Consider the following 24,991-nt stretch of genomic DNA (forward strand, 5'->3'; position numbering starts at 1 on the left):
GATGAGGAAGTTTTATGAAGAACATTATGCAAAATATTTGTGCACCCCGCAACAACAGTACTTTCTTTATTTGGACAGAAGACAGTCAGTATCTTTGCCTGTTTCAAGCTAAAAGCTGAAAAAGTCACCAAACGTTTGACTAAAAAGTAAAAGAGAATTAAAGAAAAAACATTACACATACTTTAACAATCATTTTTTTAAATCATTTGTCACATAAAAAAGATTGAAAACAGACTCATATAAAATGTCAAAAAACATACCTGAGATCACAATCAACATTGCCTACAGTCATTAGCAACTTATAGAACTACATATAATGTATCAAAATGCTCATTGATTATAGGAGTGCCACTTCCCTTTCAAGTATGTTTCTATTCATGGCAATTTATGAAACACTCCAAAACTGCCATAAAAAAAATGTATTTGATGCTTATTAATCAACATTCTATGGGGTACCTTGTTCACGGAGCTCAATAATGCTAATAAACCTAGCTGCTCAGTGAACTGTGTGCATACTAGTAACTTTACACTGCTGCCACACTGATGCTTACGGATTCATATCTCCCTGGTAGTGCCTTGCATCCTCTACGTCCACATCACACCCGCTGGTCCCTCCCTCGCACATCTCACACTCCAGCGCCGCTGTCCGATAGGCCTTCCACACCGTGGCGTCCTGCAGACACACTGTCCCGCCCCCTCTCTTCTCCTCAGCCTCGTTGCGGTTGATGTCGCCCACACACACCCAGCCAGCAGCTCCATCCAACCCACCCCCGGTGGTACTCACGGCCCACTTGGAGTGGTCATTGGAGGCCTTGAAGGTGACCCTCCCACCTGGGGAGATAACCTGGATGTCCAGGACCTTCCAGCCCAGGGAGCAGTCAGAGGGCAGGATGCCAGTGGAGCGGATCCAGAACTGGACTAGGAGGTCTGACTGGAGGGAGGGAGCCACCCAGGAGTGGTACAGATCTAAAGGGAGACAGGAGGAGGGGAAATGGGGATATTGTGGTTAAATGTTGGGTCATTCACAACTACAAAACGGTAATGACATGAATAGTCATTCTTACCATGAAACAACACTTCAACAGTACAAAAAATGACAAATGAATAGTTTCAAAATTGTTCCTTACCATTATTGAATGATCTCCCCTTGGCAAAGCTGATGAACTCGGTTCCACCCAATGAGGTGAGAGGCACACTGCGATTGGATGCAGGTTGGGTGTGCGGTAAGCTGCTATAGGCCATCTGCCCTTGGCTGTTGTTACAGACATCAGCCAGTGCGGGCACCAGAGAGGCCAAGGAAGCAGGGACACCACAGTCATACACATTGGGCTGGTTGATCTGCAACTGCTCTCCTGCAATTTAAAACATAATACCTGTCAACTGAACACTTCAAACATTTCAATCAATGAATTGTGTCAAAAGTAAAGCAAATAATGATGAATTGACTGATCAATCTGTCTGTCTGTCTGATTCAATAGCGTCGTCCGGGTTTGGCCGGGGTAGGCCGTCATTGTAAATAAGAATTTGTTCTTAACTGACTTTCCTAGTTAAATAAAGGTTAAATAAAAAATAGGCACCAAGTTCCAAGACAAGTACTATCTTAATTAATGACACTCATCTTAAGCTGAACAAAAATATATACGCAACACATAAAGTGTTGGTCCCATGTTTCATGAGCTGAAATAAAAGACCCCAGAAATGTTCCATACGCACAAAAAGCTTTTTCAATCTCAAATTTTGTGCACAAATTTGTTTACATCCCTGTTAGTGAGCATTTCTCCCTTGCCAAGATAATCCATCCACCTTACAGGTGTGGCATTTTAAGAATCTGATTAAACAGCACGGTCATTACACAGGTGCACCTTGTGCTGGGGACAATAAAATGCCTCTCTTTTGTCACACAACACAATGCCATAAATGTCTCAAGTTTTGAGGGTGCGTGCAATTGGCATGCTGACTGCAGGAATGTCCACCAAAGCTGTTGCCAGATAACTGAATGTTCATTTCTCTACCATAAGCTGCATCCAACGTAATTTTAGAGAATTTGGCAGTATGTCCAACCGGCCTGACAACTGCAAACCACATGTATGGCGTTGTGTGTGCGAGCGGTTTGCTGATGTCAACGTTGTGAACATAGTGTCCCATGGTGGCGGTGGGGTTATGGTATAGGCAGGCATTAACTACGGACAACAAACACAATTGCATTTTAACAATGGCAATTTGAATGCACAGAGCTACCATGAGATCCTGAGGCCCATTGTCATGCCATTCATCCGCCGCCATCACCTCATGTTTCAGCATGATAATGCACGGCCCCATGTCACAAGGATCTGTAAACAATTCCTGGAAGCTGAAAATGTCCCAGTTCTTCCATGGCCTGCATACTCACCAGACATGTTGCATGTTGTGTTTATATTTTTGTTCAGTATAACTCCACGAGAGACATGAAACTTACAGAGCAAACATCGCACAGCGGGAGGAGTATGGTCTCTATGGTTACAGTGCCATAGAGGATAACCCTATCTGTCACTATGGTAACAGCACCATTTGCTAGCCAGGTTGTAGTGGCACTTGCTACTACAATATGCTAAAATGCTAATGACCTAAATTGTTTTTGCAAATGTTATTTTTGGTTCACAATTGTTTTGTCAACATTAATGTGGCTTTATTAACTGTTGCGTAATAATGAGTTAATTGTCATTTTTTAAGTTCATTGCATGCAGGTTTTTCAGTGATGACATAGCACTTAGTTTGTAGGGTCCGCAATAGTAGTACGGCACCCCTGGAGAAAATTAGGGTTAAGTGCCTTGCTCAAGGGCACGTCAACAGATTTTCCACCTTGTCGGCTCGGGTTGTACGCACAGACAGTCTGTCTCAGCATGAAACAGTCGCATGAAATAGAACACATTTGTGTCTTCATGAAACAATTCACAGTTTCATGCATTATAACAGGGTGGGTAATCCAAGATACTTTTTCAGAATTCTAAGGTAAACTTATAGTATTCCAAATGACTTTTACAGGATTACAGTCTCACCAATGGCCTGAAAGCGTTCCAGTGGGTAGGTCACACAGATGAAGTTCTGTCCGTTCTGTACACCACTACCTGGGTAGGAATATTGCCCTATTTCCTTTACAGGGGGGAAATGAGGGGTGCTGTGGACCAACCAATAGCCCTGTGTCTTGTCCAATAAGACAACACCTGAGATGGAGAGAGGGAGATAACACACTCATTGAAAGCTGAGTCATTTCACAACAGTACATACTCTCGTCAGACAAAAACATTAACATGCTACAAATGGAGTAGCTGGCCAGAGGCCTGGGTGCTGAGATTAACATTATAATGTGATGCCTGTATACACTATACAGCTGAGGTTTATACTGTCCTGACCTTTAGTGTGGCCACCTCGGCTACTAAGGAAACCAAATCCTTTTTCTCCCTCCTCGGGTGGTCTCTGGTCATTGTACAGGATGTATGCAATGTCATCATTCTGCAAAAGAAAGTACACACACTTATCAGAAGATATACACTTTCATGCATATTGCACACTCTAAACTCAGAAACAAACAAGGTTTATAGCGCCAATAGTGTTTGTTCTTTGATAACATGTCATATGCTGTATTTATTTATCATGGCTGTCTGGGTAAAAAGAAAGCTCCAATTCCACCTTAGTGAAAATTAGACAGTGAAAGAAACAACCCACCAAAAAATTATAGATCCACATTTTGATTTTTGTGTCATTCTGTCTCATTCCACTGTCACAAAAAAAGGGAGGGGCCAGCTTCCAAAAATAAATCCTCAGCAGTGGTAAATACTGCTATGTGTTGCAAGTGAAACTTAAAGGGAAAATCCACTCAAAAACTATCTTTTGGTATTTTTTTAATTAGTCCACTGTTGATACAGTCCCAAAATGGTTTGCATGTCAGCAGTCAAGTTTCAAGATATTTAACTTCCAAGAAACAAAGTGTCACCGGCCACATCATCATGAAAAAACATTTTGGGCCTGTATCAACAGACAACTCATAATTTGTCATTTAAAAAAAAATAGTTTTTGAGTGGATTTTCCCTTTACGTTTCACAGTTCATTCAAATGTGGTCTGATATTAATAATAGAAGGAACCAGACCTTCCCCTGTTCATACAGCTGGCCCACTGTCCTCCCCAGGGCTCCAGTGCTGTCATTCACCAACACGTTTCCATCCGTCCATCCCTCGCTGCCTTTGTCCATCAGTAGATAACTCTGTCCATCATTGGGAAATTCACGATCAACATGGGGGAGTTTGTAGAGATAGAACCTGAGAGAAAGTATTTGATTGTTTTAGTGTTGTTTTAGCATATTTTTTTTAATTTAACCAGGCAAGTCAGTTAAGAACAAAATCTTATTGACAATGGGGCAGAACAAAAGATTTTTACTGTGTCAGCTCAGGGATTCGATCTTCCAACCTTTTGGTTAGCAGCCCAATGCTCTAACCACTAGGCTACCTGCCACCCCATACCTTGCTATGCACACTGTCTGTGACTAAGTAGCTAACAGACCTAAGGGAAGAAGGAGGTCATATCAGCTCAATCTTCAGTCTGCCCAGAACCGTTTTCTCACCAGTCAACAGCTTCCCCTTGATCATTGTAACAGGAGATAGGTGAGGAGCCTCCCTCTTCTGGTTGAAACAGGATCATCAGGACAACAAGTGACAACATCTGAAGGGAAAGCAACGAGGTCAAAATACTTTTAGGAACTGTGAAAAACTATTGCCAAAATGACAACTTCAACATGTGTTGACTAAAATGGAAAAGGGGTGGCTTTAGAACAAGAAGAGAACGCAGCGATGCATTACAAACTGCAACAGTAGCCGACAGTCGATGTTAAAATTATGTTACAATGTTGTAACAATGTATCAGAATTAAACTAACAAAAAGTATCCGATTTTTCATTGATTTGATATCTAATTGATTTGTCAACTGCTTTAGAATCAATTAGGATGAAGCATAACCCATGCAAACGAAATTTATAGCCTCCTCAAAATCAGACCTCGAAGCCAGTTCTACTGCGTTTTCTTTGTTCCCCTATAATCAGGAGGGACTGATTCAGACCCAGGTCTGCGCACATAATGATCAGCTAGAACAGAAACCCAGCAGGCTCCGGACCTCGTAGGGTAAGAAAGAGTTGAATACCCCTGCTATAGCCTATGCCCAATGTGCCCCACTGTAACGTTGATTGAAAAGTCTAATTTCTACATCAACACTTAGCCTACCTTTGAGTAGATAAGAATTTGACAAGGGCGCTGATTCTACAGCTTTTCCGTATCCACGTGATCTTTGATTGTGGCGAACTATTCCATTTCTATATTTGAGATGCATCCTTGTTTTGAAGTATGATGTCACAGGGCGGGCTTTTGGTCACGAGTTAATGAAGTGGAGCATTAATTAACGCCCTGGACCAGATGGACCCTTCTGCCTTTTACACATGGGGAAAATCTATTAATTTAAATGGAATCAGAGCATATATGACCATAAAGCAAGCCGCAAACGTATGATACATATTTAATGAACAAGTGTGTTTTCCTTACTGTTGTCAACAATGGTTGAACAGTTAAGGGATGGAGTTGATACATTTCCACTGTGGTGTGGAAAATTAATCCACAGCACATATAGGCTAGCCTAACAGCCTAGTTGTCTCTGAAAAATAGATTTCTGTAAACAGCACTAGTGCATTGCAACACTGTAATGTAAAGGCAGATATCTTTCGTTTGACAATTGAGTAATGAATATTGAGTGGTTATGGCAAATTGCCTGGGATTGAGAACCTCAACCTCATATCCCATCAAAACAGTTTCTCTGTCTTTGGGACTTTGTTTTTAACAATTGTAAAGAAAGTCTAGATGTCATGCCCTGACCATAGTAAGCTGTTATTCTCTGTGTTGGTTGGGGCGTGATAGTGACTTGGTTGGGTCATCTAGGTGAATTTGTATGTCTATGGTGGCCTGATATGGTTCCCAATCAGAGGCAGCTGTTTATCTTTGTCTCTGATTGGGGATCATATTTAGGTAGCCATTTCCCCATGGTTATTCGTGGGATCTTAACATTAACATTTAGTTGCCAGAGTGCACAACAGTAGCGGCACGTTTCGTTCGTTCGTTCGTTCGTGTGTGTGTGTGTGTGTGTGTGTGTGTGTGTGTGTGTGTGTGTGTGTGTGTGTGTGTGTGTCTGTGTGTGTGTGTGTGTGTGTGTGTGTGTGTGTGTGTGTCTGAGTTTCGGTTTATTAAAAATATGTGGAACTCTACTCACGCTGCGCCTTGGTCTATTTATTACGACGAGCGTGACAGCTAGAAGGCTAAAGAAAGTTAAAGAAAGTACTCCACTTCAAGTTCCTTGTGTTGCACAGAGCATACTTAGCATTTTGACCTTCGAGCAGCCAATTGTCATATGATATGATAACTTTTCACTGCTCTTGCTATTATCACTGCTCTTTAATAAGCTTTACATATTGGCCTCAATGCCTTCGTCAGCAGTGTGCAGGTTTGTTATTTTTTCTGATCGTATTCAACCTGCAATAAAGAGAGCTCAAATGTGCGAGTGCCTTTTGAATGTTGAATCACACTTTGAGGAACTGCCATAATAAGTATTCTTCCTCATAACTTACCACCTTCCCTGCATAGACAGTTCAAGACTTCCTCTGAAAGTTGCCGTCTCAGTTGGAGTGGACTGGAGTCTGACAAGACTGCAGGCTTCCTGGAGGCCCCCAGGCTTTTGATGCTGTGTTGGCCCTTGCATTGGCCCTCAATATCTCTGTGGGGTCCAGTAGACAAAGGCTGAGGCACTTTATCGTAAGCCTTCTCGGGGAACAACTAGAAACACTCTTGATGCAGGTCAAACATTTAACGCTTATTTTATTCTCGTGAGGAGCTGAATTCAAATATAACATGGAAACACAAACACTCTCATTCATACTCGTTCACTGCTGTGGTGAGCAAAACTTATTTCCTCAAATTGCAATAAACACATTTAAAGCACCCCAAAGCGTAGGGGCATTTTGAATTTCATCAAAATTATTGTGCAGTCCACATCCAAATCTGCCCACTCTGTAAGCTTAATATCATACAACAAACATTGGAATTAGTCTCTACAGCATTATGCAACTGAAATGAAGCCTCTATTATTCACATACTATTTTTTTATTAAATTACTGATGCAGTCATCGATACAGATGATACTGTTAACTCAGACCATAACATAACATAATGGTCATGCCTGGTCTGGCCAGGTGAATAAGAAGCAAAAGCCATTGCTCTATAGGGCTACACCACATGCTCTGAGCAATTTGAGCCCATCTCTACAGCATGTGTATCTCTCAGGTTCCCAGAATCCCAGGCAACTCAGTCCTCTGGTCCTCCATGCGTCCTCCCTGGACACTCAGCAGTAACGAAAAGAAGTCCTCGTCATCCATAGGCCCTGGGGCCACACTGCGCTGCTCCTCCAGCCTACCCTGGGCCTGAAGTACAGAGACAGTCAGAAACACCACATGGTTTGATGCCTATTTTACACTGGACCTGAGGTACGGAGACGAAACATTACACCTACGTAACATCACATAACTTGATGCTTATACACCATATGACATGATATGTTGTTACACCCTACAACATAATACCCAATGCCCATGTTACAGCACATGACATACAGATGTAGGATATTCATTTGATCAGTATTGTTGCAGTAAAATAATCCTTCAGCAACAGCATTTGAATGTTTAGTCTATGATGTTGCATGATCGGTGGTTAGGCTATAAACTGGCCCAAATTAAGCTACTTGAAAAGGGAAATACTGTTAATATAACTATGTTAGTGCGGGTTTTCCGTTCATTTATGTAAAGCACAAAGTCATTGCATTTCCTGGAGCGCAGGAAAATGAAGATCCTTCATCTGTTATGCCAATGTAGCACTGTAACATGATATTAACGTAACACCATATGACATGATGCCTACATGATATTTTGCTTATGACAAGAACAAAATAATGTTTTGGTCAAATTGACTATTGGCAGCTTGGGTGATTACAGTTACTTACTTGCGAGATGAGAATCATATTGTACAAGTCCTCGTTCTGCACTGCAATTGGAGCAGACTTTTTAGGCTTTGTATCTTTTACGCTGCTCCTCTTCTTATTGGCTTTCGGCTTAGGGGGTGGGGTGTCATGTAGTTCCACCCGCTGGTCGTCAAGCCGACGGCCTTGCGAAGTAGCCACCAAGTCAAAGAACTCATCTTTCTGCAGCGAGGTCATTGAGGAGAAATGCACTGTTGGAAATGGAAGGGGAGAAAAGAGAGTGGAGACATGCTACATTTAGTGGCCTAGTTCATTTAGTGTCCTAGTTAATTATTCAAGCAATATTATTTCAATATTTTACTAATGTACAGAAGACATCCTAATATGTGTCCCTGCCACAGTTATATGATAGAAGCGCTTCAATGGATGTTGGTACCGTACAGTTATTTACAGCTTTTCCCCTTCTGTCATTTGAAGTGAGTCAGCATGTCAATGTTGAAACAAGGGAAGCTAATTGCAACAGTTGTTATGTTTACCACAGTCACTTAGTTAGTTATCATTACAGGGAGTTGTTTTCGCATTCTATCACCTCTGTGGGCTCTGTGGGCCGGAATGTAGGTGTTGGGTTCAGAATGGCACCTTCTCCTCCCTCTGAACGAGCACCGCTGGTCATTGAGTCGTCTTCCTTCTTGCAGAGTAAAGACCAGGTCATACAGCGTGTCTGGGAAGTAAGGGGTTAACCGTTGAGCCTGTGAAAGACAGGTGGCAGAAAGAGTAGTCGTTATCAAGGACTTCAAAATGGGGGGTATCACTACTCATTTCAAACAAGCTGGCATTTCCACACCTACAAATTCTGTAACCACAAAATGAACCCCTCATTCTTCCACCCCTGTAATGTTGTTTGTTCTTTTTCTATATGTGAAAGAAAACCCAATAACGGAATTATTGTTATTGTGGGCACAAGGGAAATTGCTGTATTTTTTTTGTGAAAGCAAATGTTATAAACCTGTTTTGTGGCATGCTCTGGGCTCAGCGTATCTTTGGGCAACTGGTCAAAGGGAAGATGTCTATTTGTGCCAACTTGTAATCCTTGTGATGGTTTGTCCGTCTCCAAATCTTGTTCTGCTGTTTTGTATTTTTCTGTTTCATCCACCATCGCCATCCCCTCTTTCTTGCCATGTATTTTCGGTCCATCCATTACTAATTCATCCATCCCTTTAATGTGCTCAACCCCATCCTCTGTCCCAGTCTCTCCTTTTGCTTGATTTATATGGTTATCCTTTTTTCTTTCATCGCCATCTCCACTTTCAGTGTTGGTTTTTCCAATCTGTCCATGTCTGGCAGTGGCATCCTCTTCCGCACTGGAGTCTTTATCGTTGCTCTTGCCTGTTATTGGCTCTATCCCTCCCTCAACAACTCTCTCAACATCTCCCTCCTTAATAATGATTAGATCCTCCAAGTGCTCCTCTTCAGCTGTTTCAACTTTGACCTCTGGGTATTCCATGACAACATCCATTTACGTCTGTCTCAGTGTAAACCTGACAAAAAATTAGATAAGACAAATATATCAACTGATGTTCTATTGTACATTATGAGGATTGTGGAACTGGTTCTAAGAAAATGTATTAGGTAATCTAATAGAGTTCATCAAAATGTTAACTCCCAACAACACATGTAGAAGACTTCTAGTGTGACACAGACTGAACGGCCACTGTACCTGTAAGCATAATATGGTATAATCTCAAGAGGGGTGTTTATGAAAAACCAGGACTGGTTTCCTGCTCACTTCTTTAGGCACTGAATTCCTATCTTGGATTGTACTTGCCCGCCTGCCAATCATTACCTTACCCACCCACGCTCTCAATAAGTCTATCGTACCTGTGTTTTCCTGGAGTTCAGTTTCTGATAAACATCATCTTCTTGTGTCCACATTGATTAGGTATGGCATCACTGATTCACATGGCAGTTTTCTTCATGACAACTAATTGCTATCAGTTATGGTTCACATATCACCGTGACGAGCTCTTCCTCGCTCTCTCTCTCTCTCTCTCTGCCTGCCTGTCAGCCCTCTAGTCTCTTCCTGTTCCTCTTACCCCAACCCACCCCTATGTATTTGTCCCCTATCTCTCTGCGTCATGGCATTATGAAATATTACTGTAAAAAGTGAAGTGGTGCGATGTTATCAAATAGCCTTGTTTTTAACAAAGACAAAACTCATAATTTGAGATGAACATCAGAAAGGGGGAAATGACTATGAAGTTTTTCTCTGCTCATGTTGCATTTTCAGCAGAACAGCATACAGTCAGAAACAGCAACATGTTGAAACAGGCACTCTGTTTTTCTGACAGGGACTGTGGTTTGGCATACTTCCTGTTGACTTGCAGCTAAAGGAGAAGTAGACAAAGTGTGTGAGAGAGAGGGAGAGAGATATAGTCAGATGTGAGATGTTGATTATTTTTGGTGAGAGAACAGAGGGGAGGGTAATTGTTAATTTGTGTATGTTCATATATGACTTGTCTGAACTATTCTGTAGTTCTAAAAAGTGTTCTGCTGTGTATCACCCATTGATGTATGAAACTTTCACTGTGCATTCATTTGTCAAATCTGTTAATATTATGGAGTGCTTGTATTGTCTGTATTGTCCCATGTGGTGAGAGTGGGCCACAACACATCCGCCACGCTGACCCTCAAACTCTTTTGAATCATCACATACACAGCTGCTATTGCTTATTATCTATCCTCTTGCCTAGTCCCTTTACCCCTACCTATATGTAAATCTACATCAATTACCTCCTAGTACCCCTGCATGTCAACTCGGTACTGGTACCCAGTGTATTTAGCCAAGTTATCGTTACTCATGGTGTATCTATTCATTGTGTTATTATTTTTCTATTTTTCTCTCTACATTGTTGGGAAGGGCCAGAGAGTAAGAATTTCACTGCTAGTCTACACCTGTTGTTCACGAAGCATGTGACAAATAAAATGTGATGAAAATAAATATTTGATGATTTGATTGGTAAAGACCTGTGACCTTATTATGAAGCTGATGCATTATTAAATTAGCTGACATGAAATCAGAAGATGATCCCTCCCCCATCATGGATGCAAATGCTCAATGTATTAGGCTACTTGCAGATTGAAAGATCCCCCTCTTCTCACGTTTTCTGTTTCTCTCTTACACATACACATAGACCTACACACACAGTTGCCTTATAGTTATATCCAGCTACCTGATTGTTCAGAAGACTTACTCAGTGTAAAAGTAATAGCTATGAATATCCCTAGTACAGTAGCCTATGGGGTCTGTCCAGAGGACAATTCGAATTTCATGAACATTCTTGTTCGATACTTTTTCTTTGTCAATCGCTAGGGGACTCTAGCGCAGGCCTGCTCTAGTGTTTGAGTTTTGAAGGGTGTGTGACTGTGATTACTCGTCCGCGCCACTGTGTGCCGCTCAGGATGTTGCAGCAGCAGCCTCTCACTGGCAACGGGCCCTCTAACGGCCGGGGCCTTGGCCTGAGCACTCACCCCGGTATGCACCCTCTAAACTCGGTTCATCCATCTTCCCACCACCGCTCCGACGGAGACACGGGCCACGAAGGCGCAGAAAATGGACATGAAAGCCGCAGAGACATTGGTGACATATTGCAACAAATCATGACCATCACCGACCAAAGTTTGGACGAAGCACAAGCAAAGTTAGTCATAATTGTTTCTAACTTATTCAGATTTAGCTACACCTTACTGCAAAGTTGCTCAATGGCCAAGAGTTAGCTAAAGTTTTCAGAAGTTTTCATTTTTTTTCAACTTTGAAGTTTTTTAATAAGCTAACGGGTAGACAACGTTGTTAGATAGCTAACTGGCTTTGTTTCATGATAAAGCCATTTGCACGCCTTATTAAATCATTATCACTTCTTCCCCTGGCCTATTTACACGCCTGTTGTTGTGAAATTTATAAAAACCGAAATAGTTTTTGTGGCTAACTCGATGAAGAGGGTGAATTCTTGCTAAGCTAAAACTAGCCAGTTAGCTACGCTCTATTGCTTTGTGTTACTACTAACGGTTATATTTACATGTATATGAATAGCAATATATTATCAACGCACTGTGGCCATAATCTTGACATTATCCATTTCATGTTACATTTGTTCGACGAATAAAATGTTAACATATTAGCTACATATTGTAGCTGCTGCTAGCTAGCTATAGCATTGCGTAGCTAACGCTAGCATAGCAGGCTGCAGTGAACTCGTCAAAAGGTCACGAACAACAGAGCCGATGTTTGTTGTTATGAATGTCATCTAGTTAACGTTAGCTAGCTATATCAAGCGTGTGAAAGCAGGGAGCTAGCTAACTTAACAAATATATTGTTGGTGCTAATGGCTCGTTGCTAAATAGCTGGGTAGATAAACTAGATAGACAGCTACAGTATGTAATTAGCTAGTTAATAATAATAACAATTATCTTTTTTTCAACCGTCAGAAAACACGCATTGAATTGCCATCGAATGAAACCAGCTTTGTTCAGCGTCTTATGCGAGATCAAAGAGAAAACAGGTAAGTTAATTTTCACTAATTGAAACCCATTGTTTGATTTAAAAATTGTTGTTAATTCGTTTAAAAGTTTCTGACCATCTGTGATGAAAACAGATGTTGGCTCCATCACAATAATAATGAGTTGCGCATGATCCACGCAGTTAGATGACAGTTAGAAAATTCTCTAACTATTTACAATTTTCAACAAAGATGTATTGTGTATGATTACTTTTCAAATTTTGCTGCAAGATGAGCCTTCCATTACTTGTTTCATCCACAAAGTGCTTCTCCAAGTCTGTACCTCAGAGGGAAAATATTTTAATATACACTGAAAGTAAGTCGCTCTGGATAAGAGCGTCTGCTAAATGACTTAAATGTAAAGTAAATGTAAAGTGTTGGTCTCATGTTTCATGAGCTGAAATAAAATATCCCAGAAATGTTCCATATGCTTTTTTTGTGCACAAATTTGTTTACATCCCTGTTAATGAGCATTTCTCATTTACCAAGACAATCAATCCACCTGACAGGTGTGACATATCAAGAAACTGATTAAACAGCATGATCATTACACAGGTGCACCTTGTACGGGGGACAATAAAAGGCCACTCTAAAATGTGCAGTTATGTCACACAACACAATGCCACAGATATCTTTTTTTAGGTAGCATGCAATTGATATGCTGACTGCAGGAATGTCCACCAGAGCTGTTGCTACCATAAGCCACCTCAAATGTTGTTTTAGAGAATTAGGCTGTACATCCAAGCAGCCTCACAAAGCAGACCATCCGGATTCTGCAGGATCGACTGAGAACAGCCAGCCGGACTGGTGATGAAACTGTGGGAATGCACAACAGAATAATTTCTCCACAAATGCTCACCTTCGATGGATATGGCACGCTGGAGAAGTGTGCTCTTCACAGATGAATCCCGGTTTCGGGCAGATGGCAGACAGTGTGTATGGTGTCGTGTGGGCGAGTGGTTTGCTGATGTCAGCGTTGTGAACTGCGCGCCCTATGGTGGCGGTGGGATTATGGTATGGGCAGGCATAAGCTACGGACAACGAACACAATTATATTTTATCTATGGAAATTTGAATGCAATGAATTGTCGTGCCATTCATCCCGCGCCATCATCTCATGTTTCAGCATGATAATGCAAGGCCCCATGTCGCAAGGATCTGTACACAGTTCCTGGAAGCTGAAAATGTCCCAGTTCTTCCTTGACCTGCACAATGTCACCCATTGAGCATGTTTGGAATGCTCTGGATCTACATGTACGACTGTGTTCCAGTTCCCGCCAATATCCAGCAACTTCGCACAGCCATTGAAGAGGAGTGGGACAACATTCCAGAGGCCACAATAAATAGCCTGATCAACTCAATGTGAGAAGATGTGTCGCTCTGCATGAGGCAAATGGTGGTCACCAGATACTGACTAGTTTTCCGATCCAAGCCCCTACTTTTTTTTTGAAGGTATCTGTGACCAACAGATGCGTATCTGTATTCCCAGTCATGTGAAATCCATAGATTAGGGCCTAAATCATTTATTTCAATTGACTGATTACCTTATATGAACTGTAACTCATTAATATCTTTGAAATTGTTGCATGCTGTATTTATATTTTTGTTCAGTGTAATAGGAGACATTGTAACTCTTATTTACCATGAATCAGATTGACAGAACTTTCTTGTTGCAGGCCTATCAATGCGAAATGCTCAAGAGGAAGATTCACAGGACCCACAGCTGGTGCGATTGGACAACATGCTGCTGGCGGAGGGTGTGGCCGGGCCGGAGAAAGGTGGCGGGGCGGCAGCAGCGGTGTCCGCAGCCACCAGCTCTGGAGGGATGTCGCCAGACAGCTCACTGGAACACTCAGACTACAAAAGCAAGTTGAGCCAGATTCGCAACATCTATCACACTGAGATGGAGAAATATGACCAGGTACTTTTCTACTTCTTTTTTGGGGGAAAGCAGTGGGGAAGTCCGAATCCTTTTGTGTTGTTTTTTGCTTTATTAAAGAGATAGTAAAGTGTTGGAAAGACGGGGAAGATAGAGGGAGGGTGAGTCAAAATGCAGTGGGCTGGATTCAAACTCATATTGACTCTGACATATATGTGTGCTGGGGTCAGTGGCTGTACTTGATTTGAGGTGGAGGGACTTGACACTTTGCACACACTGAAAATGACACCCTTTAGCGAAGTAAACTAAAATGTGGTGATGTTATAATGTAGGTGAGATAGTTGAACGTGAACATAAATGACCGACGTCAACAGTGTCGGCCCGCTGTTGACTTCCATCCTTTGAGCCCAACTGACTGTCATCTCTGTCTCCAATTCCCCCCTCTCTCCGTGTCTCCTGTAGGCCTGTAGTGAGTTCACTACCCACGTGATGAACCTGCTGAGGGAGCAGTCGCGTACACGACCCGTGTCACCGCGGGAGATCGAACGCATGGTGGCCATCATCCACCGCAAGTTCAGCTCCATCCAGACACAACTCAAGCAGAGCACCTGCGAGGCCGTCATGATCCTGAGGTCCCGCTTCCTCGACGCCAGGTCAGCGTGTAACACTGTTATTGTGGTGACACAACACCTGTTAAAACTTGCCATGATAGTGAATGACAATTCATATACAGGTATCAGTTGTTACTGTAGTTGAGAAATGTACACTTCTGCCTGGGTTGTATGCCCACTCTCAACACACTCACCTTTGTGTTGTCAGGCGTAAGAGACGTAACTTCAGCAAGCAGGCGACGGAAGTCCTGAACGAGTATTTCTACTCCCATCTCGCCAACCCTTACCCCAGTGAAGAGGCCAAAGAAGAACTAGCCAAACAGTGTAGCATCACTGTCTCTCAGGTAACCTTGCGTCATAAGTATATGCGTCATATACTTACTATTAGCTCACCAATTGATATGTCCATATACAGTTGACTCCATTGACCAGCCTCTTACTGGCTCGTTAACTGAACAGGTGTGCAACTGGTTTGGCAACAAGAGAATCCGCTACAAGAAGAACATCGGGAAGTTCCAAGAGGAGGCCAACATCTATGCCATGAAGACAGCCATCGTGGCGACACAGAACGAGGACTCTCCACACACGCCCAACTCAACAGGTAAGAGCTAAGGAAAGGAAGCCAGGCCTAGTGATACACACTGTTTTGAATTTATGGTTCAATTGGTAGTAGAAATGGATGGGTTGATAGTGTTTTTGTGTTACGGAGCAGCAAGGGGAACTGCCCCTCCGTACCTTCAGACTATGCTCCAACCTTACACTCCAACCCGCTCTGCCACCTCTGGTCTCTTAACCCTCCCCAAACCTACCTCTACAAAGACCTATGACTACATTTAGGCTAATTAAATCGTTATGGAATGGAGAGCAGACCAAGCTGTAACAGTTTGAACCCAACGCATGGCACAATACTTGGCTGTGTCATCACACAGTTCCATGGTTAGTGCAGGCAATCGACGAGGGTATAGTCTACTATTGTACACTATTCTCCCTATTATAATTCTACGTACACTGATCTTCCAACATAACCATTGGATAAAAACTGAATTTGGTGATTTTCAGAATGAATCAAACAACCGTTTTCTTTCGTGCATAAAGGCTCTCCAAACCTGTTTTTTCCTAAATACTTTCCTAACCCTAAATAATCTATCAGCTTTCTAATTCTAATTCTAACAATTGGTGCTGAAACGGAGATAAATATGCATATATTTAGATGGCTTTCTTTGATTGATCCCTAATATTCTGAACCCATTCTCTTGATATATTCTGTTGAGTCTGTCAACAAAATTCTAACTAAAAGGTACACCATATTTAAAGGGATGGCTTAAAATAAATGTGCTGAAAACCCTGTTGAATGAAAACTCCACAAGAAAATCTATTGACCAGCAAGTGGGAGGGTTTTGAGCGATTGAATTACGCTTAATCAGCACATGCAAGGGAACAATGTCTGCAAAGCCCGTTACGCAACTGAATAAGATACGTCTGAACACCAACTACTGAGAAGTGCGTAGGAAAGGTCTGCGTAAGAAAGGCGTAATTTCCTAATTAGGAATTGGGCCTTTTGTGCTGTCGTGCCAACTCCTTGCCCAACAATAGAAGTCGGCTTTACAGCACAATCAGATCAGATCTGGGACCAGGCTGATATTGTAGGCCTAGTAGCCCTTATTAAAGACATCTCCCTTTTGTTCCTTCACAGGATCAGATCTGGGACCAGGCTGATATTGTATGCCTAGTAGCCCTTATTAAAGACATCCCCCCTTTTGTTCCTCCACAGGATCAGATCTGGGACCAGGCTGATATTGTATGCCTAGTAGCCCTTATTAAAGACATCCCCCCTTTTGTTCCTCCACAGGATCAGATCTGGGACCAGGCTGATATTGTAGGCCTAGTAGCCCTTATTAAAGACATCCCCCCTTTTGTTCCTCCACAGGATCAGATCTGGGACCAGGCTGATATTGTATGCCTAGTAGCCCTTATTAAAGACATCCCCCCTTTTGTTCCTCCACAGGATCAGATCTGGGACCAGGCTGATATTGTATGCCTAGTAGCCCTTATTAAAGACATCCCCCCTTTTGTTCCTCCACAGGATAAAATCTGGGACCAGGCTGATATTGTATGCCTAGTAGCCCTTATTAAAGACATCCCCCCTTTTGTTCCTCCACAGGATCAAATCTGGGACCAGGCTGATATTGTATGCCTAGTAGCCCTTATTAAAGACATCCCCCCTTTTGTTCCTCCACAGGATCAAATCTGGGACCAGGCTGATATTGTATGCCTAGTAGCCCTTATTAAAGACATCCCCCCCCTTTTGTTCCTCCACAGGATCGGGGGGCTTCTCACTCACTGGACCAGACCTTTTCCTGGGTGTTCCACCAATGAATGGAGAGCAGCCTGTCTACATGGGAGCACAAGTATGGAACTTCACTCTCATTCACTTCATGTTACATATCATCTTTATTTTAGCTCGTAGCTAATTGAGAGCACATTCACAACAACAACTTTGGGGATGAGTTGTATTGGAGTGGAGAGGGGTTAATGTAGGTTAATGCCACTACAAGTCACCACGTCTTTTTCTCTTTTGCAGACTAATGGGAACTGGCAAGGGCAAAACACACCCCCCTCTGCCACTTCCCCGGGAAAGGACCACTCGGGGGACTCTGACTGATGGCCCCGCCCCCTTTGGGTCGATGACATAGATGGAAAGATTGACAACGGAAAAAGACTGAAAGAATGATATCACTCTTACTTGGCTGCAGTTTTTGTATGTCTTTTCAGTTTCTTACTGTCCAATGATACTGTTCATTATGTTTGTATGAGCTGAGTATGTGTGTGTGATGTTTTGTATTGGGATCATGGGTTTTTGTTTTCCACTACTTTATATGTTACTGTGGTATGTAGGCAGAGAGGCTTGGGAAATTGCGTTACCATTGTTTTATTAGGCTATATTATTAATGCTGTTATTACAAATATTTTAGGATTTTCATTTAAAGCTCAGATATAGTTGCATTTAGAGGATGTGGGGGCAATATAGAAAATCCAAAGATTTAGTGTGTTTGTTTTCTCTTTTCTACTGGGCTTGTTTGTCTGTGTGTCTATATCATGAATGAAGTGTGTGTGCTGGTTACATTAACGGTTTGAATGAGTATATCAACAGTGCTGTCATTCTGTACAGTGAGTGAAAAACACCTGTATTCTCTCTACCTCTTTTACAATAAAGTCTCTGTATTCACAGTCAGTTGGTCTGTCTTGATTGGTTGATATCAGCATAAGAGAGACGGGTCACTCCCTAATATGGCAGATGAAAAAAATAATTGCACATGAATCATTTCATAGTTTATTGATTTAGATATTTAGAGTAAATGAAGTTACTCATTTATTGACTGAGTTTATATCCCGTCTGTCAATCTGCTGTTATTTAGGGGCAAGGAGCCTGTTACAGAAAATGTAAAAAGCACATGATTGACATGGTATTTGGGGTAATTTTAGCAGAGCCCTCTCCTTTACAAAGCTGTTTGTTTAGAGTCCGGCATGTGGTTATTTAGCTTCTCACTTCGGGCTTTCTGGTCTGCCTTTTTAAAACTTGCTGTCTCAATCTCTTGCGCCGCCCTGTTGGGGTTATCGCTACTATCGACTATTGATCTACGATTTGATTTGGTGGGAGCATCTGTAGGAGGGACTACGATCACTCTTTCTATGGGCTCATTGGCAATTTTCTCTGATAAGGCAACATAAGTCGGTTCGGGCTGCTGTGAAATGGAGTGACGCTGCATTGCATTCTGGGTACAGGAGAAGGACCGCTGTCGAGGAGCAGGCTGGGGTAACAGGAAGTGCGGTGTCGCTGCTCTCGGGACTTCCTGGGGCCTTTCACGCTCTTCGTCCTCTGAGGTAACTTCCTGCAGAGTGCTGATTGGCCGTGGGGGACGCCCCATGATTCTTGGGGTGACCAATGCGGTCACTGATTGGTTGAGCTGTGGCCGCCAGTTCTGAGGGGAAGGGCACTGCATTCTGCCCATTGACCAATCACTGTCAAAAGAAGAGTACGATGATATGAGTAAGCAGTGATGAATTTGCCTTACCAAGATTAGTAAATTGCTAAATGTTATTGTGAGTAGATGTGCCAAATGCCACAAGACTTTACCTTGGTGGAGGCGAAGACATATCCCGATGCCCTATGACACCAGAGAAGGAGGCACTTCTCCCAGGGAGCCCAGGGGAATTCACCCATTGGCTATACAGCAAGGCACGCTCATCCCACAGCATATCATTGGCTTGCTCCATAGGAATAGGCCCTCTCTGAACCCTGTGAGCCAATAGGAGCTCCAGGACTTGATGATGCATGCCCTCTCGGGCAACATCCAGTGCCCGGCGTCCTCTGCGATCAGACAGATCCTGATTGGCCCCGTTCAGGAGCAGGAACCGGGCGGTGTCGTAGCAACCGTGGAGGGCGGAGAGGAACAGAGCAGTCTCACCCTATCAGATAATGGGAGTGGTATATATCAGAGAAGGGGAGTGTCGAAGCAATAATATGGGAGTACCTTAAAGTTGAACCATTCTACACAGATTCAACTGAATATAGTTTCTTCGAAGTTCCTCTTCCTAAATCTTCATACTAGTACGTGAAGAATCATAAAAGCAGAGGCTTCTGCTGGCCTTGGTACCTTGTTGTCCTGTAGGTCCACCGCAGCACCGTAGCGAGTGAGGGTTCTTGTCAAGGAAAGGTGGTTAACTGAGGATGCCCAGTGGAGGGCTGATCTCCCTGGGAGAGAGAGTGCATTTCAAGTGGAGGAAGGTGAGTGAAGGAAGGTAGGAGTTCAGTACAGAAAGAGAGGGAGTAAGTCAGCCAGTGAACAAACATTATACAACAGAGTCAAGCCCAAAGGGTGAAAGACGGGAAAGAGGGAGATTTTGAAAGGGAGGAAATGAGAATGCAAATGATGGTGAGGGCCTAGGGAATCAGCCCGAGAGAGAGAGAGATGGTGAGAGAGAGAGAGAGAGAGAGAGAGAGAGAGAGAGAGAGAGAGAGAGAGAAGAGCAAGGAATGGTACATCCACACTGCCTGGGCACTAGGGCACATTAACTTCTGTATCGGTTTGAGAGGGGGGCAGCAGGGGTGCTGTAGAGAGGAATGGAAAGGAAGAGTGGGAAGCCATGGAGGTTTTACCAGAAGAGAAGAGAAGGGACACAAAAAGGGACGCGACATGGGGAGGACCAGAGAGAGATGGGGTCAGTTACACTGGTTACTCAACCCCTCAAAGTAATACAATATAGTAATATGTATGCGAGGCAGTGTGTTTATAAGCTAGTTATTACACCTACGGAAGCTACATAACATTTATGGACATTTGTTCCACGTAATATTGATTTTTAAAATATATTTGCACAATAATCCTCCCATGACACTCCACAGGGAAGTTCAGTTTACTTATTTTATCGTCTAGCCTACATTTTGGTTAATAATATAATTGGGAAATTGGGAGAGTAAAGTGATACCAGTGTGGTCGGTGTTGTTGACCGGCACCCCAGCTCGTAGTAGCTCCAGAACCACGCGGTCAAGCCCACTCCGGACCGCACGAATCAGGACAACTGACCCGTCTGGACCACACCACTGAACCGAACCAGACTGTCAAAATAATGTTTGGTATTGTCAAAATAGAATACTGTAAATAATAACCAGCGTTATCTAAAATGTGAATAAACATATTGACATTTATGTAGAATATTTATGGAACTCACTTGATTGGGTGTTCTGTGATGTGGCGACGGGACAGCATTTCTCTCCCATCCTCTTGGGGGGGCTAAAAGTGGAGCTGAAAGTCAATTTAGTTACATGCTTAGTTATGTTGTGCAAACCGTAAACTATTCTGTGACAAATTAATGTAAGAGAATCATGAATCATTTTACAAGCCTATTAATGCAGTATGTTAACCATGATCAGGAGGTGATTTTACTTTGTGTGGGTGATTGTGGGTGGCTCGGGGGGCTGCGGTAGTGCTTCTGCTCTTGCGTTCGATGGTCACAGATGGACCTGTTGATGTCCTCCATAGAACTCTGGGTAAAGTCAGTGTCACTTCCAATATCCAGGTCCTTTTTCAAGGGCCTGAAATCATACGTTTATGTCCTGAATAGCAGTACTTGTGCTTGGGATATGACTACAGTATTACTAATATTGTGTAAAATAGAGGTAGTCCAGCAGAACAGTTTTATCTTACAGACAGATTAAAAGTTCAGTTAGGTTAAAATGACCCTAATGGAAACAACTGAAAGCCATACAACCCATTACAATGAAGCATACTGTTATCTGATCACAGCACTGTTGATTTACTAGACTGAACATCCTCTAACTTCTCCTTCATCTTCACTCACTGCAGTCGAAGGGCATCCTCCCCCAGTGGATCTCTGCGTCTTTTCTTCTCAGCCTCCTTTGCTTTCTTCTTCTTTATCCCATTCCTGTCTTTCTCTCTCCCTGTCCTGCCCCTCTGCTCTCGGTGGGGTGTGTGCTGTGCCCATGCCTTGGCCGCATTGGCTCCGCTGTCATTCTCAGTGACAGTGCATCTGTGCCTAACCCTCTCTCCTCCCTCCCTCTCCGCTCGTCGTCGTCTCACCCTTCTGATCGCCAAGACAACCATCAAGACCAAAGCCAGTACCAGGCCCGTTGCCACGCCGATCACAGCCCATAGCCATGGAGGTGTTGCTCCTGTGCGGAGAAGGGGTGCAGAGGTATTAGGTGGTACTCATTTACACACACACACACACACACACACACACACACACACACACACACACACACACACACACACACACACACACACACACACACACACACACACACACACACACACACACACACACACACACACACACACACACACACACACACACACACACACTATGTAACAGGATACATACCATTAGTTTCCTCTTTTTCCTCAACTGGGTCCTCCTCTCTCCCTCCTATTTCCTCCCCAACCCCTCTTACACTAATAATGGCCTTTAATTCTGGGTGAGAGGGGACCGACACACGAGTCGACGACGTAGCAGCCCGCAGGAAGTTAGCTGCTTCGATGGCGTATGGGAAACAGGTAGAAGGAAGACGGGAGCACGGCCTGTTATCCACTTGCAGGAATAGGAGAGAGCTGTTTCAGAGAGATTGGGAGTGAGAACATTGATGAGATGTTAACAAAAGAGACTAGGTTAAGGTAAAACATTTGGGGAACCAAAATCCTAATCTCTTTCTCGTTACCCATTTGAGTCATCCGAGGAAGCTTGAGCCAGCAGGTTTTCGAGCTGCTGGGGATTAAAGGTGAAGAGGTCCTTGCTGGGGTCAAGGGGCACCATGCCGCGCAATTTAAGGGGCGTCTGCAGGAGGGTGCTGAGGGCCCAGAGGAGGGAACTGTTGGAAAATGTGCCTTGTTGCAGGGGGACATGGGTGTGCAGGAGCAGGGTGCCCTTTGCCCACAGAGGGCTGTGGTGCCTGTGACAGTCACTCCCGTCCCAGCCACAGGCAGCGCTTTCACAGCCCTGGTCACAGTAAGAGTTGGCATAGTGGTCTCGGCAGTAGTGGATGTGGCCTGAACTGAGAGGTGGGATAGTTGGAGGGATGCAGAGAAAGCGTGAACCCCAGCTGAAACATCTGGATGTAAACAAAAATGAACGTGAGAGTGATAAAGAGTAAAGAGCAGGGTACGTTTCATTCCAGTGAGATGTTCTCTCCCCTCTGCTCTTATTCACTCCCCTCACCATGAATATGAGACTACTGGGTAAGACTGGGTAAGAGTAAGTCACCATGTTGCTTTCACATATCCAGTCCTGTTTGATCCATGAAGGAGAGTGAACAAAGGGAAGGGTTGATGGAACATCTTCCTGGAATGAAATGCAGCCCAGATCTCCCTGCTGCTACAGTGTCTTACTTGCAGCGTCCTTTGTCCCTCAGACAGTCGAACCCGTCCCTCAGACACTCAGGCTCAGTGCACTCTTTATCACATGACCCATCTCCAAACTTGGCCTTACACTGTCTGGATGGACACTGGGCCCAGGGGTCACCACCAGGAGACGCTGCTGCTACTTGGGGAGGAATCACACACATACACACACACAAAGGTTGGATTCCCACTTGACACTAATATACTAACTTAAACTGAATCACTTTGGATAAAAGCATCCATTAATTACACTACTGTATTACTGTATCACGCAAGAACCTGTGCTTTGACCTACATTTTCAAGCTGTGTATTGTGTAGGCCTATGTGTACCTATCACCACCAAGCATTCATTGTTAACAATGCTTGGTACCGTGCAGGCCAGGCAGGCTATGAAAGGTGTGTCCTTGGCATGAACCATGAAACGGGAAATAGGAGGCCTGACACAAACAGGAAGTCTCCAGGAGAGGCGAATAGCAACAGGAAATGGAGTGGGCTGGGACTGGATGAAGGTCGGAGGTCATCACCCTGGCGATGAGGAATGTAATGGAGTGGGACAATGGAGAGGCTTGGCAGGTGTGTGAGGGACAATTAAATCATAACACAGGAGAGTTGGGATTAGACATAGTGTACTGTATAGCAGTGAACATTCAAGGAAATCCAGTACAATCTTTTTGGTTAGTTACATCTTTAAATCAGGGACACATTCATGCAGCATCTTATAAAGTGACGATGAATGAATGTGAGAGCAGTATATGTCAAGTACGTCACAGGATTTTCTCCTAATGATATATCCTCAGAAATCTATAAAACATAGAAGTGAGAACATCAATGTAAAAAAAAAAGTATGTTTCGTTGCTGGGACGTACCATGTGGGACTTCCTCTCTTTAGACGATTACCTAGTAGAGACTCTACCTCACTCCCACAGGTATCGAACATCATATCAACAAGATAATAGCTGGAAGATGGACTCACCTTGACACCACCTGCTCAAACCCAACAGAACAGCTATCCACAGCACCAGCATCATTGGGCGAAGCAGGTCCCAGAGAGGAGGATGGAGACGGCAGTAGTCTACTCTCTCTCACTATCCTCCGAGCTTTACCAGTGCAGTTACTAGGTCCAATGCCTTGGTCCGGCTATGGCAGGTCCGGCAGGTCTGTACTCCGCCAAAGTGTCGTGAGGTATCTCTCTGGGTATCTTCTGGAGAAGACCGCGTTCGCAATTGGACCGTGTGAACAGTTTATGTCTAAAGTGTACACTCTATCCTCCAGTGCTGCTACCACCCACCTCCCTCTCTCCAATTCTTCTTCAGAAGCACTGCGGATATGTGGACAACTTCCTGCCACTGTGTGGAAAAGAATAGGAGCGGGATGTGTGTGTGTGTGTGTGTGTGTGTGTGTGTGTGTGTGTGTGTGTGTGTGTGTGTGTGTGTGTGTGTGTGTGTGTTTGTGGTCTTTGTGTGAGTCTGCAGTCAGTTTTTCTACTGATTTCAATATCTCAGGATGTAATCTTTCAAATGAACCAGGCCCTGTATTCATAAAGCATCTCAGAATAGGAGTAGCGATCTAGCCCCCCCCCCCCCCTGTTCATGCAATCATTTTAATTACGTTAAAAAAGGCTAAACAGATCCTAAATCAGTACTCCTTCTCTGAGTCACATTATGAATACAGGCCCAGGAGTAGGCCTGCATATGTCACTTTTTTACCTCCCATGCAGGAGCATGCTCTCTGCATTTAAAAAAAAAGACATAATCTTATCTACTGAAAACTACAAATAAAACGATTTCAAAATCTCAAAGAAGAGATAATAACCTCCAGGAATGTGGTGGGTCTTAAAATAGACATATACAACTGCAGCACCTTATGTCACCTGTCTCAAATGAAAGGATGGATCCAGGAACAGGAAACTAGGGGGTTCTACTTTCATCCTTAACCTCAGGACTCATCAATTGTGCCAAGAAACAGCCTCACAGCAGGTGGTACAACAACGACTGTG

At 43.5% G+C, this 24,991-nt stretch overlaps 4 protein-coding genes across 8 annotated transcripts; 1 reads left to right on the top strand and 3 right to left on the bottom strand.

The window, feature by feature from the left end:
* Positions 1–34: 34 nt before the first annotated feature.
* On the bottom strand, positions 35–5,381 carry LOC139564286 (deoxyribonuclease-2-alpha-like). 2 transcript variants are annotated; one of them, XM_071383687.1, is made up of 7 exons: positions 5,248–5,381; positions 4,596–4,693; positions 4,125–4,293; positions 3,390–3,489; positions 3,036–3,200; positions 1,128–1,352; positions 35–966 (listed from the first exon to the last, which is right to left on the bottom strand). In XM_071383687.1, exons 2-7 carry the CDS (start codon positions 4,691–4,693, stop codon positions 548–550), a joined length of 1,176 nt encoding a protein of 391 aa, XP_071239788.1. In that variant the 5' UTR covers positions 5,248–5,381; the 3' UTR covers positions 35–547. The 2 variants fall into 2 exon arrangements, with proteins under 2 accessions (XP_071239788.1, XP_071239787.1); XM_071383686.1 differs by lacking the exon at positions 5,248–5,381 and adding an exon at positions 5,025–5,117.
* A 1,484-nt stretch (positions 5,382–6,865) lies between these two features.
* On the bottom strand, positions 6,866–12,867 carry LOC139564288 (G-protein-signaling modulator 1-like). The gene is made up of 6 exons (XM_071383689.1): positions 12,800–12,867; positions 9,914–10,419; positions 9,042–9,573; positions 8,625–8,784; positions 8,060–8,286; positions 6,866–7,484 (listed from the first exon to the last, which is right to left on the bottom strand). The coding sequence occupies exons 3-6, from the start codon at positions 9,549–9,551 to the stop codon at positions 7,344–7,346; spliced, it is 1,038 nt and encodes a 345-aa protein (XP_071239790.1). The 5' UTR covers positions 9,552–9,573; positions 9,914–10,419; positions 12,800–12,867; the 3' UTR covers positions 6,866–7,343.
* LOC139564287 (pre-B-cell leukemia transcription factor 1-like) lies at positions 11,198–18,306 on the top strand. The gene is made up of 8 exons (XM_071383688.1): positions 11,198–11,733; positions 12,518–12,591; positions 14,265–14,509; positions 14,930–15,120; positions 15,287–15,422; positions 15,538–15,679; positions 17,398–17,486; positions 17,660–18,306. Exons 1-8 carry the CDS (start codon positions 11,495–11,497, stop codon positions 17,738–17,740), a joined length of 1,197 nt encoding a protein of 398 aa, XP_071239789.1. The 5' UTR covers positions 11,198–11,494; the 3' UTR covers positions 17,741–18,306.
* Positions 17,897–24,305, bottom strand: LOC139564284 (neurogenic locus notch homolog protein 1-like). 4 transcript variants are annotated; one of them, XM_071383678.1, is made up of 11 exons: positions 23,969–24,305; positions 22,983–23,136; positions 22,316–22,705; positions 21,982–22,208; positions 21,439–21,769; positions 21,024–21,172; positions 20,809–20,882; positions 20,566–20,695; positions 19,734–19,831; positions 19,214–19,545; positions 17,897–19,098 (listed from the first exon to the last, which is right to left on the bottom strand). In XM_071383678.1, exons 1-11 carry the CDS (start codon positions 24,021–24,023, stop codon positions 18,576–18,578), a joined length of 2,463 nt encoding a protein of 820 aa, XP_071239779.1. In that variant the 5' UTR covers positions 24,024–24,305; the 3' UTR covers positions 17,897–18,575. The 4 variants fall into 4 exon arrangements, with proteins under 4 accessions (XP_071239779.1, XP_071239782.1, XP_071239780.1 ...); XM_071383681.1 differs by having other exon boundaries at positions 22,316–22,648; positions 22,983–23,133; positions 23,969–24,304; XM_071383679.1 differs by having other exon boundaries at positions 22,983–23,133; positions 23,969–24,304.
* Between the last annotated feature and the right edge of the window lie 686 nt (positions 24,306–24,991).

The sequence above is a fragment of the Salvelinus alpinus genome, chromosome 35 (genome assembly GCF_045679555.1).
Source record: "Salvelinus alpinus chromosome 35, SLU_Salpinus.1, whole genome shotgun sequence".
Classification (NCBI taxonomy): domain Eukaryota; kingdom Metazoa; phylum Chordata; class Actinopteri; order Salmoniformes; family Salmonidae; genus Salvelinus; species Salvelinus alpinus.

Excerpts from the sequence above, each read along its gene's own strand:
- LOC139564287 (XM_071383688.1), top strand. The coding sequence starts at position 11,495 with ATGTTGCAGCAGCAGCCTCTCACTGGCAACGGGCCCTCTAACGGCCGG. Across the intron at positions 15,680-17,397 it reads ACACACGCCCAACTCAACAG|GATCGGGGGGCTTCTCACTC; the intron begins GTAAGAGCTAAG and ends GTTCCTCCACAG. Across the intron at positions 17,487-17,659 it reads CTGTCTACATGGGAGCACAA|ACTAATGGGAACTGGCAAGG; the intron begins GTATGGAACTTC and ends TCTCTTTTGCAG.
- LOC139564288 (XM_071383689.1), bottom strand. The coding sequence starts at position 9,551 with ATGGATGTTGTCATGGAATACCCAGAGGTCAAAGTTGAAACAGCTGAA. Across the intron at positions 8,287-8,624 it reads GGCCCACAGAGCCCACAGAG|TGCATTTCTCCTCAATGACC; the intron begins GTGATAGAATGC and ends CATTTCCAACAG. Across the intron at positions 7,485-8,059 it reads ATATGATTCTCATCTCGCAA|GCCCAGGGTAGGCTGGAGGA; the intron begins GTAAGTAACTGT and ends TCTGTACTTCAG.
- LOC139564284 (XM_071383678.1), bottom strand. The coding sequence starts at position 24,023 with ATGATGCTGGTGCTGTGGATAGCTGTTCTGTTGGGTTTGAGCAGGTGG. Across the intron at positions 22,706-22,982 it reads AGGGACAAAGGACGCTGCAA|ATGTTTCAGCTGGGGTTCAC; the intron begins GTAAGACACTGT and ends GTTTACATCCAG. Across the intron at positions 21,770-21,981 it reads GGAAAAAGAGGAAACTAATG|GAGCAACACCTCCATGGCTA; the intron begins GTATGTATCCTG and ends TTCTCCGCACAG.
- LOC139564286 (XM_071383686.1), bottom strand. The coding sequence starts at position 5,102 with ATGTGCGCAGACCTGGGTCTGAATCAGTCCCTCCTGATTATAGGGGAA. Across the intron at positions 4,294-4,595 it reads CAAGGGGAAGCTGTTGACTG|GTTCTATCTCTACAAACTCC; the intron begins GTGAGAAAACGG and ends ACTTTCTCTCAG. Across the intron at positions 3,490-4,124 it reads AGCTGTATGAACAGGGGAAG|AATGATGACATTGCATACAT; the intron begins GTCTGGTTCCTT and ends TTTCTTTTGCAG.